Source organism: Podarcis pityusensis (genome assembly GCF_964106645.2).
Source record: "Podarcis pityusensis genome assembly, chromosome: 2".
NCBI classification, from domain to species: domain Eukaryota; kingdom Metazoa; phylum Chordata; class Lepidosauria; order Squamata; family Lacertidae; genus Podarcis; species Podarcis pityusensis.
Window position 1 is genome coordinate 44,902,457 of NC_138029.1, and position 15,318 is coordinate 44,917,774.

The 15,318-nt window shown below is 45.6% G+C and overlaps 1 protein-coding gene across 1 annotated transcript in view; it reads right to left on the reverse strand.

Moving 5' to 3' along the window:
* Positions 1–1,813: 1,813 nt before the first annotated feature.
* Positions 1,814–15,318, reverse strand: part of HOOK2 (hook microtubule tethering protein 2) — a 33,486-nt gene continuing 19,981 nt past the window's right edge. Inside the window, exons 9-22 of the mRNA XM_080996573.1 lie at positions 13,799–13,956; positions 13,540–13,680; positions 12,087–12,288; positions 11,625–11,735; positions 10,963–11,050; positions 9,438–9,507; positions 8,689–8,826; positions 7,294–7,381; positions 5,248–5,282; positions 4,918–5,000; positions 4,618–4,721; positions 4,322–4,429; positions 3,489–3,560; positions 1,814–3,090 (exon numbers count right to left, since the gene is read on the reverse strand). Coding sequence (XP_080852699.1) covers positions 2,920–3,090; positions 3,489–3,560; positions 4,322–4,429; positions 4,618–4,721; positions 4,918–5,000; positions 5,248–5,282; positions 7,294–7,381; positions 8,689–8,826; positions 9,438–9,507; positions 10,963–11,050; positions 11,625–11,735; positions 12,087–12,288; positions 13,540–13,680; positions 13,799–13,956 — 1,569 coding nt within the window. The 3' untranslated portion in view covers positions 1,814–2,919. The remainder of the gene's footprint in view (positions 3,091–3,488; positions 3,561–4,321; positions 4,430–4,617; positions 4,722–4,917; positions 5,001–5,247; positions 5,283–7,293; positions 7,382–8,688; positions 8,827–9,437; positions 9,508–10,962; positions 11,051–11,624; positions 11,736–12,086; positions 12,289–13,539; positions 13,681–13,798; positions 13,957–15,318) is intronic.

Below are 15,318 nucleotides of genomic sequence, written 5' to 3' on the forward strand. Positions count from 1 at the left end.
TTTGTGGCCTGCCCTTTAAACCTCCAATGTATATGTCCAGTCATACTGAATACTATTAAGAGTTCTGTAGGTCTAGAAGTGAATTCCGATAGGCACAAATTAACTTGCCTGGATCAGACCAATGTCCCATCTGGCTGATTATATGTATGTTTTGGTGTTACATGTGAACCCAGCATCCTTCCTCAGCCATGCTTTGTTCAGCCACTCCACCCGAAATACTCACCCAGCCAACAAATTGTACAAGGCAAGAGCAGATAGGAAATGTATTCCAATAGCTTCTGGAAACTAGATTGGGGAACCCCTGGTTAACTATGACCATGCTGGTTAGGGCTCCAGTCACAGTCCTCACATCCTCTCTGAAGCCCATAAAAGGCAAGGGAACCTGACTGAGCAGCTACCTCTTTGCCACTGCTTGCACACTTGGAGCAGCAGGGAGAAAAAGGGATAATGGGGAAAGGAAATTCAAACCTCTCTGAAATTTCCCCACCCACCGCGCAACTAAGCTGCTCAGAAGAGAGTTGCAGTGACAAAGAGAAGCTGCTCCAGTGATTCTCTGTGCACTAAAAAAGTACCTGCTCCCTTCAAATGAAAAGAGATGGAAACAGGTCTGTGGGTGGGGTGGGGGAGCCGGGTATACTTGCTCCAGGCCTCGGAGGGGGCAGGGGGGTCATGGCAGGCGCTGTCATGCCAAGAATGCCCTGGGTCTCCCAGTCAACTGGGGAGAGCCTCAGACAAGCTGTACATGGGCCTGGAGGGCAATGTTGGGAGCTGCCGATTCACTCAAGATATCAGTCTGTCCATAGCATCAGATCCTTTGGATTCCTCTTAGTGCACAGAGAAAAAGGGCTCATATGCCGTGTATTGTTATCCTACCTGATTCTGTGTTGTGTTAACTGGTACCTCAGTATACTAGGGAAGAAAGTTATTTGTAGTTCAAGCCTTCAGTAAGTACTGCAGAGGATAGTGAGACTAAATTTAATGGTGGATCACATTCTAAGAACCTTTAAACCATCTTTTATGGTAGTATTTAGCTAGGAGCAACAGGAGACATTCCCCTTAAGGCTGGGTGCTTGCTGTGAAGCCAAAGGGGACCTCTAACTCTAAAAACTCCATCAGCAACAAGGACAACCACACATCGATGTACGGAGGATGTGCTTCTTTAACAAATGCTCTATTGCTGATCTTATGATGGCTTCCCAATTGAAAATGCTCCCTTTTGATAAATAAATCAACTGCCACTGTGCCAGCCTTTGTAGCAATCCTAAATGCAAAGTACAGTGGTACCTCGGTTTAAGAACAGTCCTGTTTATGAATGATTCAGTTTACGAACTCCGCAAAACTGGAAGTAGTATCCCGGTTTGTGAACTTTACCTCTAAGAACGGAATCCGAACGGTAGAAGGGCACCAGTGGCAAGAGGCCCCAATAGGGAAAGCATGCCTCGGTTTAAGAACTGACTTCTGGAACGGATTAGTTTGTAAACCAAGGTACCACTTTACTCTTGACCATCAATAATTTTCTTTGAGTTTTAACTGCTATCAGCCCACCACCAGATTCTGAAGTAGGTCAAATCAACTAAGGACAATGACAAATCAACTAAGGACTTCTTCCAAGGCCCAATAGGGAACTGCACTTGATTGGTCTACTAAACTTCCAAGAGAGAAAAATCCCATCTCAGAATTAATGGGAAGCCTGAACTACAGCAGTACAAAGGTACTGCAAAGAACTACTAACAGCTACAGCTGGTCCTCCCAGATGAAGGCTACTGCCCAACAGTAATAGTTGTTGCTACTAGAGGAATGAGGATACAGAAAAGATTTTATAACATTTTATTTGTAGTGTAAAGATTCTATAGACATATCCCATCCTCCCACATTGCATGTCAGGCTTCTGTCCGATAGAAAAATAAAGAGGCAGAGATACAAGGTAGCTTTACAAAATGTATAATTTACAGAATTAAAACTATGAACTTTACTTCAAAAAAAAAAAAGAATCAAAATTTGGAGAACATATTTTTAAAAGGATACTGCATCTTGCAATGTCTCTGAATATGATACTAACAGGGAGGGAAGAAAAAGAGTAGCACTTTTCAAAAAAAACACCAGGCACTAAATATTGCCGTGAAGACAACACAGTTACAGATGCGCGCACAAACTACTGTTGGGCAGGACTGCAGGCTCTCTTCACCCCTAGGGTCTAAAGTCAATTTAGTGTTCATACGTTTTCAAATGGGGCTTTTTTGTACCAAGGCCCTGGCCCTTCTTAAAGGGATTCTTAAGTCACTAAGAAAAGCTGTGCCATAATGTGCCTCAGGCAATGCAATCTGGCTCCTGAGGAACCGATGCTAGCTTTTCAAAGGAGTCAAACTCCAAATGCAGGGCCACTATCAAAGCAGCCATCTCATCCTTTTGCATTCATCACCACAAAAAATACCCAAGACTGAGGCCGATACCATAAGGGGAGATGTGAATGACAGTAAAAATATTTCCTCCATACCCTCTGCAGATGACATCATTAGGTAAAGAACATTTTTAATTGGTGGGGAACAGGGCTATACAGAAACTATGTACAAAAGCAGAATTTTAAGTGGAAAGGTGGGTAAGGAACATGGTTGAAGGATACCTCTCCATCACCCAGGGTAGTGCCATGCAACAGCTCCCAAATGCAGTGGAAGAGGGAACATGTAGGTCTGCAATGAATAGGGAAGATCCAGCTCCTTGCTGCTCAAGATTCCTCATTTTTTTAAAAACAAGCACTACAGTTGGGCATAGGAATAATCTTTAGTATCAGAGAATGAATTTCAACAATAGGGATAAAACGGGGGTTTCCAGAGGAAGTACCACTGCATAACAGGTATTCCGATTTCACTCTCCCCGGGAAGTGAGCATTCTCTAGAAGATCCACAGGACAGCTTTTCCAGATCAGGACAACTGAGGTTTGTCTGTACCAACGTATCGAAGCAGCAAGGGTTGAGCTCGGTTCAGGTGGCCCCGTCGAGTATTGGTGGCCAATCTTTGCTGGGCCAAGAAGGACTGGACTGGTGTAGAGGTGGATGACCGCTCCTCTGTAGCCCGCTGGTGCAGCGCCAGGCCCTGCAGTGGGAAAGAAAAGAAACATTTGGCTTGTGCCAGGAGACTCTTGGATGGAGATGGAGGGTTCTTCACTGTTCTTCCTCCATAGGGCTCTGACCAGGACAGTATGTGTCAGAAGACATGAGGGTCTGAATTCAAAAAGGCCATGTTCTGTGATCCAGACATATACAGGATCATCAAAATGATCTACTGTAAAGAGCCCAACTTCAGACATTTTACTCAGCAGTGTTTAGCAGCTGCAAAACGTGTCTAGTACCAAAATAGTTAGAAAAAGTAAGAGATTCTCAGGATGTTAAGCTCCACAGCAATTATGCATACTGTTCTCCTGCAAAGCAATGTGCCACACCCCTGCATCAGTACATGCACCTCTATTTATGCCTAGTCCAATTCAAACTCACCATGTTATACCAAGCAGTGATGATGAGTTTCTCTTCTTGTTCTTGTTGAGATTTTGTCTTCTCAAAATCCGACTAATGAGATGAAGCACAGAGAGGAAAAAGGAGGTAAGTGGTCATGCTGCTAAACCCCAAGGCTGTGTGTGTGTGTGTGTGTGTGTGTGTGTGTTGGGGGGATTATGGAAAACCCCAAGTTATGCTGCCAAGGCCAACCAAAACAGAGGGGAGATGAGAAGTGTACCTCTTCCTTTTATAGATGTGCAGGACCTCAGTCTACCAATTTGATCCCAAGTGAAAGCAAAGTAAGGACAAAAGAAAGAAACTACCTGAGCTGCTAACAGGGTGGTCGAAACAGGCAACGCATGGCAAACCACTCATCTGAAATAATTTATATTGACTTTCGGAAGATAAGGAATTAATGCATTATACTCAAGACACCTGTAGCTTATGGGTAAGAGGGCTGCAGTGCGCACATCCTTGTTAATTTTGGAAACTTGTTATAATAAGTATTGCCCTGCTGGATCAGGCCAGTGGCCCACCAGATGCCCTTGGGAAGCTGTGAGCAGGTCCAGAGCACAACATCAGTGTCCCTTCCTGCAGTTTCCTGCAACTGGTATTTAGAAGTACATTCCTTCCAACAATGGAAGTAATACATAGCCATCATGGTTAGTAACCTCTGATAGCCTAGTCCTCATTTAAAGCCATCAATGTTTGGTGGCCATTACTGCTTCTCAAGGGAGCAAATTCCATTGTTTAACTAGAGGGGGCTTTGGCCTAATCAGGCAGGCTCTTATGTAAGAGAAGCTGCAACCCTCATTCTCGGAAGAGGAGCTCACCTCCAGGTGGTTGATTTTCTTATCCTTTTCCTGCAGCTGGTTTTTCAAAGCCTGGATCTCCAGTGGAACTCCATGAGGCTGCTGCTTGGGATCCAGTTTCTTGATGACCTGTGAAAGGATAAAGAGATCTTCCATAATCACTTAGCTTTGGGAGGCCAAGACCATATAGCTACTAGAAAGGCTGACTGAATCACACTGACCGCAGGGAAGCGTGTATGATCTACAAAGCCATTTAGTGAGGCTTCGCCAATGTATGCCTGTGCAGTGGCAAAAGGCACTGAAAAGACTTGACTTACTGTGCAGGCTTTGTCCATATAACGCTTGTATCGTTCCTCCATGGCTCTCATATCTTCATCTTTCTTCTTCAAAGATTGCTGCAGTTCATCAATCTTCTTGGCAGCTGTTGAGAAAGGCGGGGACATCAATGCTGTCCTGACCCCAAAATGTGGATGGAGTAGCAAGAATCTTCACTCTATGCTCTACAAGGTCTTCTGATTTCTGGGTAGCCCAGCCCATCCCATCCCATTGTAGTACCCAGCAAAGGTTGGGCTTAGGTGAGACTCCTAAAGGAATGGATCTGTCATCCACCCACTTACTGTTGCTGTCCACTTTTGGCTCCAATTCATCAAGGCATTCCTTCTTCTTCTGAAGCTCTGCATGGGCCTCATGCAATTTCTCTCTGACCAGGAAACAGAAAGAGAAACAGAAGCTAGGCATGCAGGTGTCTTGAAGAATAAGGACCAGAAACCTGAAGGGCGTGGAACCAAAGCCCTGCTGTGTATTGTGTGACAGCATCAATATGTTGTTAAGTAGCACAGCTGGACCCATAACAACCCCAGATATGTATTCATCAAATGCAACAAAGAAAACCAAGTGAGCTTTAGCCCTTTCCAACCCTGTCCCTCAAACTGAATTGAATCACTTACAGGTGCTCCTCCAGCTTCTTTTGTAGGAGAGAAGACTAAAAAGAGAGAGAAATGACTGTTTAGGATTTTTATTTTGTTTGCAGATCAATTAGCTAAGCTGCTGTTGTTGTCATCATCTGACCACTAGAGTGAGCTGGTGCTATGTTCAGTTTATCTTACACACAATACTAAAACCTGTGGAGTTGTAGTGTACCCTGTACTCTTGAAGACCTCCTGCACTCAGGTTATGCATAAATTTGCTGGCTTTGAAGGATTCATCCTGGGGGCACTAGGAGTTCAAGGTTTCAGTTCAGATTTGTCTTCATGAGCTAGGAAAGTTAAACTGGGATGCTGCTGACTCAGAAGCACTCTTAAAATGGAACAGAGAATTCCATTCAGTTCTGCAAACATGGTTGTCTATGCTGGCATGACGGGGAAGATAAAAATATCCAGTATACAGTAAGTGAACTAAACACAGCCGGTGGCTCAACTCTACGGTCAATCCTACTGTCAATTAACAAGGCTGCAGTCTAAAAAACAAAAGGTCTTTCTATACTAGTTACTAATCCATTCATGCATTCAAACCTCACTCCCATCTCTGGCAGTAAAAGTCAAAGTCTCCTCTCTCCACCTGAGACCATTCAGGGTCTGTCACTCAAGTAGCATCAATAGATGTGGGCAATGCAAAAGCATTTACTTTTCAAAGTTTACTACAGCTTTTACTAGGTGTGCAAATGTTGGTTTACATTGCTCAATGTCACATCAACAGCATTTCTCTTTCACCTCCAGCCTAAAGGCTCTCAACCATTAGGAAGTTTTTCCTCTACTTCCTTTTCAATTATCCCAGTAGGGATAATTTAGAAAATGCTGAACCATAATTGTTTACGGACTTATTAATATACAAGACTCACAGGGCAGTAACATGAACAGTTACTGATTGTGTAGGAGACAGCACATCTCCTAAGAGATGTTGGTACAGTTAACTGCTTTGCACGAATTCAGAAACAAATCTAGACTGCTCCTACCTTTTCAGATTATCAGAATGCCGTTTGGAACAGAAGTTACCAATTCAAAACAGCACCTATGCTTCCCAGCTTCCCTTCTGCACTAAGAAAACTGAACTTGTGCTCCTTTAAACCTTCAGAATACGCAGGCCCCTTAGCAGCTCTTGGCAGGTGAACCCAGAGCAGCCCCTTATCTTTGACACACCAAGAATCAAGCAAAGACAGAAGAGAAGCAACAATGAGTTGGCAGCGGAGTAGGTTAGATGGTGGAAGCAACACAGAATGTGAAAGTACTTACAATGGCCTGGGCAGGATAGCCAGCAAGTCAGAAGGGAGAAAGAGAGGGCTGTTAGCATAGTGAGATTAGGGAAGTGAGGAGGAAAAGAGGTCTGGGCAGAAGGTAATGGTGATCATTAGAACAGGCCACAGGAGAGGGGACACAAGGCTCTCAAACTGGGGCAAAACTACACTTACAGCCTGCGAGTTCTTGCCCTCCCTCCCCCAATAGGCAACAAGCCCGTAAACCCGAGAAAAAAGGTTCTTAGCCAAATAGCACACCTTTGTCCAGCGTAGCTACCATAAACTGCAATTTTGCAGCTCCTAAGACCCACAAGTGTAGCCTTATCATTGAATTTGTATGTTCAAGGAATCTCTACCACCCACATTATAGCAACCCTGTCAAGCAGTAGTCAGTATCTGAGGATTAGCCCCACTCCTTTTTCATTGTTTTGAGCCCCAAGGTAATTTGGGAGGCTAAAACTTGCCAATACACAGGCAGAGTTCCCCCACTTGGTACACAGAGAGCACACAATCCTAGACTAGATGTTGCAACAAAGATCTCATACGGCCCAGCTCCTTTGTTTTGTCTTGGTTTTAAGTCTCCATTGAGAAACGGACAGGTGGGTTTATGCCACCAGCTCCCATTACTGCCACCCTGTAAGAAGGTCTGGATTCAGGCTGAGAGTAGAGACCACCAGCCCCTGTGAAAATCTCCTTCAAAACTTCCCTGTGAGCCTGACTCTGACAAGGCCTCACAGAACCCTTTTTTCTCAAGCAAACTCACATCTTCTGCTTTGCTTCCTTGCTCCTGGAGGGCCCGTTGCAGCTCCTCTACTTGCACCTTGAGCTCAGTGATCTGTTGCTGGCTCAGTCTGGATAGAGAGAAGGGCAAATCAAATTAAAACAGGCAAGAGAAAGGCCAGCTGCAAGCAGCAACAAAGCCCACAGGACTGTCAGTACAGATGGTGCCTAGCTAAAAGCTGCTGTGATAAGTAGTACACCTTCAAATGGTCTGTTTATTTCTGAGCCAGGGCAATGAGAGGAGAAGGGAGCTTGCCCTTCACTAGTTAACAAAGATAAGCTAGGACAAAATTCTATTTTTTAAAAAAATGTTAGTTTAACATTCCTAGTAGATCATGCAAACAGTGCTTGAGCTCAAGGACACTCCCCAACTGACCATGTGTCAGGGGTTCAGGAGCAGAGGCACAGGAAACGGAGGAAATAGAGAGCGAGGGGGAGGAGTCCGAAGGAAATGTTAGCGATGACAGCGGTCCGAGGTCTCTGAGTCTTTCCAGCGAATCGGAAGATTCACAGAAAGGGGCTCCCATGGTCAGAGCAAGGGGGGTGCCTAGGGGGACACCCCAGGAAGAAGGGGCCAGAGGGGACTCAGAGAGCAGCAGTTGGAAATCAGGACCAGCGTCCACACCAGAGTGCAGTAGGGGGGAGGAGTCCCAGGCATCGGGATCAGGCGGCGCACTGCCAGTGGGAGGACATGAGTCAGGATTGGCCACGCCTCCATCGGGGAGCGAGGAAACGGTCGAGAGGAAGGTTGAAGGCTGGGCGCGCGCGCCAAGTTCAAATGTACAGGAGGGCGGCGCAGTTGGCAGCCCGGATAGGGAGCCAGGTCCCAAAGCCCGCCGAAAAGAGGGGGAGGAGTCAGGGGGGTCAACGTCAGCGTCAGAAGAATCCAGGAAGGAAGGGACCCCGGGGGGTAGCAGGACCCAGAGGAGAAAGGAGAGACGGAAGAGGTGGAGCAAGGCTAGAATCTTAAACTGGTGTACAGGGGGCGGAGACTCAGATGGAGCTTCGCCGATCTAACCCCTAGACGTAGAGCTGGGGCGCTGCGGCTTGAAAATGGAAACTGTACTTCAATAAAGACTTTTGTACATTACTGCCGGCTAGCGTTGGTCCTCTGTGAGCTGGGACCTGGAGCCAGCTCTGACACCATGCAAATATGGTTTCACTTGATTGGCCAACAGTAAGAGTTTCCCCACTGGTTTTTAGAACAGGAGGTAGAATATTGCCTACCAGATAAGAGGAAGAACAGTGAATAAAAATAATTCTAAATTAGAATTGCAAATTTAATAGCTGGTCAAAGGTTAAGAGGGACTAGAGAAGGCAGGTTGGATCTTCTAAGACCAGTGGGGACAAACTGCAAACTTTTCAGCTTGTTGGATACCTTTGCTGTGCCTCTAGCTGGTTCTTAGTACGGTTAGATTCCTCCAGCAGCCCCTGCAATTCGGTCTGCTGCAGCCGATAGGACAGCTCTTGTGCACATAACATCTTGTTCTCATGCTGCAGCCGCACAATGGTCTCCCTGGCCGCAAGAAACACAGAATGTTACAATTATTAGCTGGGGCATTATCCAATGGTGTGGACCACCACCACCACCACTTCCCAGCCCCCCCCCCCCCGCTTCATGTGGGCCCAACTCCCAACCCTAAAAGCTGTACTAAAAGGCAGAACAGCTCATAGAGAGGATGCAATCTCTAGAATTGGGGGCCAAACCAGAGCAATGCATATTGGGATAGACAGTATTCACAGAGATTACCGTGCTGTATTATCTAGCATATACATTAGGAGCATTCACTTAGAGCCTGACCTTTTAAAGAATTTATGTCATGACTGTATGAAGCAGAAAACTGTACTCCAGTTTTCTTAAGCTTAAGCAAACAAGCTGAAGGTGATCTTGGGATGACACCTGTTTCATCTACAATATCAGAAAAATAAATCCAGGATAGCACTCCCCCCCCACCACTTTCTCTTTATCACCAAAAGGACACCAGGGTAACACTGACTCCAGCCTCTGGCTGATGGAAGTAATCAAGTATAATTATGAATAACAGTAAGTCCCCAATTTCAAATAGGCCCCATAGGCTTTTGCCCTTCTGCCTCCCAAGACAGGATCCCCAAGGGGGCAAACTTTACTTGAGTTCTGCTGGCATGATCTCAGCTGCTAAGTTATCCACAGGAGAAGCAATTTCTTCTAGGATGGTATCTGCAAAGGGGGGGGGGGGGAGAGAAACAGAAGATACATTTATTTTTACTCTGGCTTTCTACCCAAAGGTGCAGGTGTTGTTGGAGGGGAGGAGCCGATCGTTCCCAAATACTACCTTGCTATAAAGCACAACCCTCTAAGATGCAATCACTCAAGCTTTTGGTGTCACTTGACCTAGCCAGGGCCGGACAACTCATCTACCCTGAGTTGGAGCAATAAAAGTGCAGTTATGGGTCCCAGCAGTATTAAGCAAAACATGGTCCACACTGGCATCTATCACATCAAGAGAAATACATTTAAACAGGAGAAGAATGAAGGCTGAGAAAAGCCACACAGAGATGGGAGGTGAAACCGGTAACCTCACTTCAGGCAGCAGCCAACCATAATACAAGGTCTTTCCCTACAAGCAGGTTCAGGCAACTGAATGGCAGACCAAGCACACACACCGGCTGTAGGCAAAGCTCTTGGAGACAGGTGTGTGAGATCCTATCAGGCTTAGCCTAAAATTTAATTTATATAATTTCTTTACCACCCTTCATTAAAAGAAATCCTAGGGTGATTTACATATCAGAACAATTAAGATCACAAATCACATAATAAACATTAATTAAAATAAAACAGTAAAAAAATTGTTCCGTATAGCTGCTCATAGAACTGCAGAGTTGGAAGGGACCACAAGGGTCATCCAGTTCAACCCCCTGCAATGCAGGAATCTTTTGCCCAACGTAGGGCTCAAACTCATGACCCTGAGATTAAGAGTCTCGTGCTCTACCGACTGAGCTATCCATTCAGCTTATAAAAACAGTCCAATCCATTAAAATCCTACCCTCTCAGCCCTCCTGTGGCTTCCAAGTAAGCTAACAGACAAGGGAATCCCCCTGGACATGCCTGTAGAAAGTTCTTAAAAATGAAAATGACAGCATTTAATTCATTTATTTTTAATGCACCCTTCCATCCCAAATGGAGTCTTCAGGTGTAAATAAAAAATATAAAATACATTTTCAAAAAACAGCCGTAACAACCAAAAAGGAATCGCAAAAATAGAAGCACAACGCTCAATCAGCAACTAAATCAAATTAAAGGACATTTCAATAAAATAAATGTCCAAACAATATGCTCTTAAATCAACACCTAAATGCATAAAGAAGGGTCTAGTTGGTTTTCCTGCAACAAAAAATTATGGGCACCAACACTGAGGTGGCCCTAGCCCCCCCCCCCCCGGTTCATTTCAGATGGAACAAATCTCCTCTAATGATTGCAGCAAGTAGGCAGCTCACTGTGGCTCTTCAGGTATTAACAAATGTTAAATGTAGTTGACTGCTAGTTTAGTGTAACTTGAGTGCACTTGGCCCTGTCAACACAAAGACGTGTCCCTTTTCTCCTTAACTTCCAATCTTTGTTCTGAGGCAGACTTTATTGGATTTCATTGGGGTGGGGAAGACTTCTGATACTCACCTGCTTGGTTTAGGAATTTCTGCTGCACCTGAGCACATCGCAGTTCTTCATTGGCTTCCCGTAAGGCATCCCGCTCTTCAATCAGCCTCTAAGGGAAAATGGTCAGGAATCACTCCAGGAAAAGGACCACTTAAGCTATGGTGGGCTGATGCCTTATTGTACTACATTGTCAAAGTAACAGAAACTAGATGCTACTCCTGCCAGATTTCCCTATTCTTGCCACAAGACTAGGAGTAGAGAATCTCAGGCCAAATGCAGCCTTCAAGGCTCTCTGACATTTGGGACTCGCCCCACATGCTCTCCAGGCCTGCTCTGTGCCCTCCTTTACCAGGCTGGAATGAGCCATTGAACTGCGATAATGGATGGGTAGATAGGTGGTGCATTTGTGCGCATATATAAAAAATTTGTATGGACATACCTATATCTATCCACACCCACCCACCACCAAGCTCGAGCTTTTGCGTGGCCAGAATGTAGCCCTTTCAATGAAGAGAGAAGTCACATCCATTGCTCCACCCACACTTGCATGCAACCTCCACAAGGCTGCCCATGAGAGGATGTGGCCCTCAAGCTGAAAAAGCTCCCTCACTCCTGGACTAGGCCTTCACCTGCAAGCCAAAGGAAACACTCATCATCCTCTTGTGGTACAAGGTCTGCATTACCTCTTTTTCTTTTACCAGGGCCTCAAACTTCTCCTTGAGGTTCTTGAACTCAAACTGCCATTTCTCCGCCTTCAAAGCCTCATCTGCATGTTTGCTGTGGAGCTCTTGCACCTGGAAGAGGGAAGAGTAGGGGTTTGCTGTGCTTATGATCTTTGCCCTCCTCTCCGGCTGCAAAGCAATCAGCAACGCTGCTTTTCATTACAGGTTGTCTTGAATCTATGTTTAGTATTGAAGTCCTCCCAAACACCAAGAGTACAAGACTGTTTGAGACAACAGTTCTGCCTGCAAAGCCACAGCACAGCTACAGCTACCAGGTCAATCCTGGTCAAATGGGTTTTGCCTTTCTGGCTCCAATGGTGCTCCAATCTGTCTTTAGGATTCCTTCAGGACAGAGTATTATTGCAAGTGCATTCTGAAGGCTGAGGTCTGCTCAAATGCATTCTCTTATTAACACCAACTCACCTGTCTCTTATGTGCCTCCAGCTGCACACGGACAGCATTTGCACGCCGAAGCTCCTCCTCCAGCTCACAAGTGCGCTGCATGTAGACGGTGTTTCTTTCCTCAAGCAGCCGAACTTGCCGCCGAAGGTCACCCAGGTCTTCCAGCTTCTTCTTGTAGGAGTCCACCATAGCCTCCAGCCGTCCCACCTTGTCTGAGGAGTGACTGCAGAACAGCAGGATATAGATATAAGTATAGGTATCTTTTACAGCTTTTAATGTCAGGTAACTCTGACTTTATTGGATAAAAAGTGGAGGGACAGAAAGTAACTCTACTAGCTATAGAAAACTACTGTGTAAGCAGGAATTGCTGCAGCAAGGTCAAAGGGTGCCAAAAACTGAAACAATAATGGATAAGCAACAAGTATCCCATGCATTTTAAGGCCAACATTCCAAGTTGGATTGTTGCAAACAAATTATAGTCAAATGGTAACTGTCCTTTGTTGGTTTGGACACAACAAACAAATAGTAAAGCATTTGATTCCCCACTTCTGCTTCTAGCCACTGGGATGTGGTAGAAAAGGATGCATGAAAGCCCAAGGCTTGCTGACACTCTTTTACATCACATGAAGTTATGGGTCAGTGCATCTATTCTAGAACTGAAGCACTATGTCTACATTTCTGTGTGAAACAGTCCAAAAATTGGCAAGTTACAACAAAACTTGAGTTTGCTTTAATGTATAGCAAAAAAAGAAATCTGTGTGAAGTTACCTAACAGCATGCTTTGTACAAAACTCACAAACACAGGAAAAGGAAGACTGGTAATAGTGAGAGACTGCAATGAATGCTGTTCCAGCACAGAAACCCATCCCCCTAGAGCTACTAACATTCTCAATTAAACCAAATTATTTACACACAAGCTGCCCCACTTCCACCAAATTCCAGATAGCAGAGATTTTGATTATTCAGCAGAACTAATTGGATTCCAAGTAAGAAGCCACATTCCACATATTCACTCAAAACTCCTGGACTAATTTGCTTCTGCTTTTCCAGAACTTCAAGCATTGGAAGAGAGACAGCATTCATCAGGGCTCCAGTGCACAGGCATGTGCCACCCACAAACCCTCTGGTGGGACTGTCAACTCTTCTCCATCAGGTGTTTGGGAATCTGTTGCTCTGCCTTTTCAGTGGCAAAGATCACCATGTTAAACTTAAGGATGTGTGCAAAAATGGACTGTCTACCTAAGAGTGTCCAAATATGCAGAGAAGCAGACCTCTATTAGTCAGCTGCTGCAGTGGGAGGTTTGCCTATATGGCAACACAGCACACCTGAGGCCCAAGATTCACAAATGTGGAGTTTTGACACACAGCAGGCCCAGGCTGGACCATGGGCTGCTTCACAAGCCGTAACACATAACCAAAAAAATAAAAGGGTATATTCACAGTTCTTGCAGCTGAGGCATTGAGGCACACTTACCGCAGCACATCCATCTCGTCTTTCAGTGCTTGGGCTTCCTCAGCCAGGCTGGTCAGCTCCTCATTGCGGTGTTGAAGTTCCAGCACTTCCTTTTCGAGATCTTCACAGCGCACTCGGAAGTCATCTCTGCTGCTTTCCAGCCTGGCCAAAATACATCTAGTTAGCTAGACTTTTCTTCTAATTATTCTCTGGACTCCACTGCCTTTGGGCACATTGTCCTGAGGGCAATATAACCTCCCCACCCCAGTATCTGCCTTACCGGAAGTTCTCCTCTTGCAGCTGCTCTATCTGGGTTTGAAGCAGAAGCAACTTCTTGCCAGTGAGCCCAGCAGCATCTGACTCAAGGGAGCTTTTCTGCTCCCGGAGACTCTTGTTCTCTAGAGACAAAGTATTCTTTTCTTCCACCAGGATGGAGATCTGAGAGAAGGGAGGAGGAAGACTAGTTTCTAGGAGGCGGCCAAGTAATGGAGCTCTAAGTCCAGCTAAGAACTTTGCGGATTCTACCAGGTCCTTCATAAGCCCAACCAGCCTGTGACATTCAACCTCATTCTACTAGGGCCCTAGAAAAAGGGGAGAGTGGAAGCATAGCTGCTTAAGTCTTGGCTGTTCACTTCTTTCCCTTGGCTTTAAGCAGGCTGAAGAGAACCCTGCTCTCCCACTCTCTATCAAATTGCTACATGTAACCACAAGCAATTGGTTCCTTTTGCTGCTCTAGCAGACTTGTCCCCAGATTTTGCAAAACTATGGAACCATACAGTGGGTAACAGAGTAGGTTTAACAGACATTTGCATGCATGTGCAAAAGAATGTCTACAGCTGGCCTCCTGCCCCAACACGCACAGCAGCCATTGAAATTAGCCTCATCAGGACTCCTCTTGCACCAGCTCATTTGGCGGGAAGGAATTATCATCCACACAGGCACTACTAAAGCATGTGTGAGCTACTGAAAGGAACTGCTAGCAAGCAAGTTCACTTCCTCTCTCTGCAAATCTGGCAGACTTTTTGCCAAGGACCTATGCTCCCTGAATGGAAGCGAAAACTTCATTACAGGCACCTACCGACCTACTGCAGGGATCCAGAATTGCTACGAAGATTAAATGCTGCCAAATGAAGAGGCCACAAAAACCCCCTCAGCCTGTATATACATCCCCTAAACCTAAGTGATTCCAGAATCTTCATATGCAGTTTAGAACCTAGAATGCAGAAATGTGGATTTGTAGCTGTATTAGCTCTCAAGCAGTTGTTAACTTGTCAACATGGCACATGCTCATGCAAGGAGGTTAGGCTGGTCCCACCAGGCATGGGGCTCCACTGCTGGGTGAGCAGGTCTGTTATCATAGGCAAGAGCATGGGAAGAGGGAAGACACTCACCTTCTTGAAGGGGGCTGCATCTCCAGGGGCACTTTAGCACCTTGGAGGAGTAAAGGGTTTGTTTTTGTAAAGGGAGCGAGATCAGTCTATCCTTTCTCAGGTCCCCCACAACCCACCCTTCCTGAAATATCCAAAATCTCCACAGTTGCACTGTCTGCTCTTTAAATTTAGCCCCTCTGCTGGACACCAGTCTTGTTCATATGGCTTTAACAGGTAAAAAGAGGCATAAAGCCCAGGACCACTGAGTCCAAGGTCAGCCCCAAAACTACCAAGCTGATCTTGTTCTTCGTCCACAGCAATCTCAAAAACAATGAGGGAAAGGACAGCTGTGCATTAGGAGGAGGGACACGGACTCGCACACCACACCACACTGCAGCCAAGCCCAGCTGTCTCCATGCAGCCCAGCAAG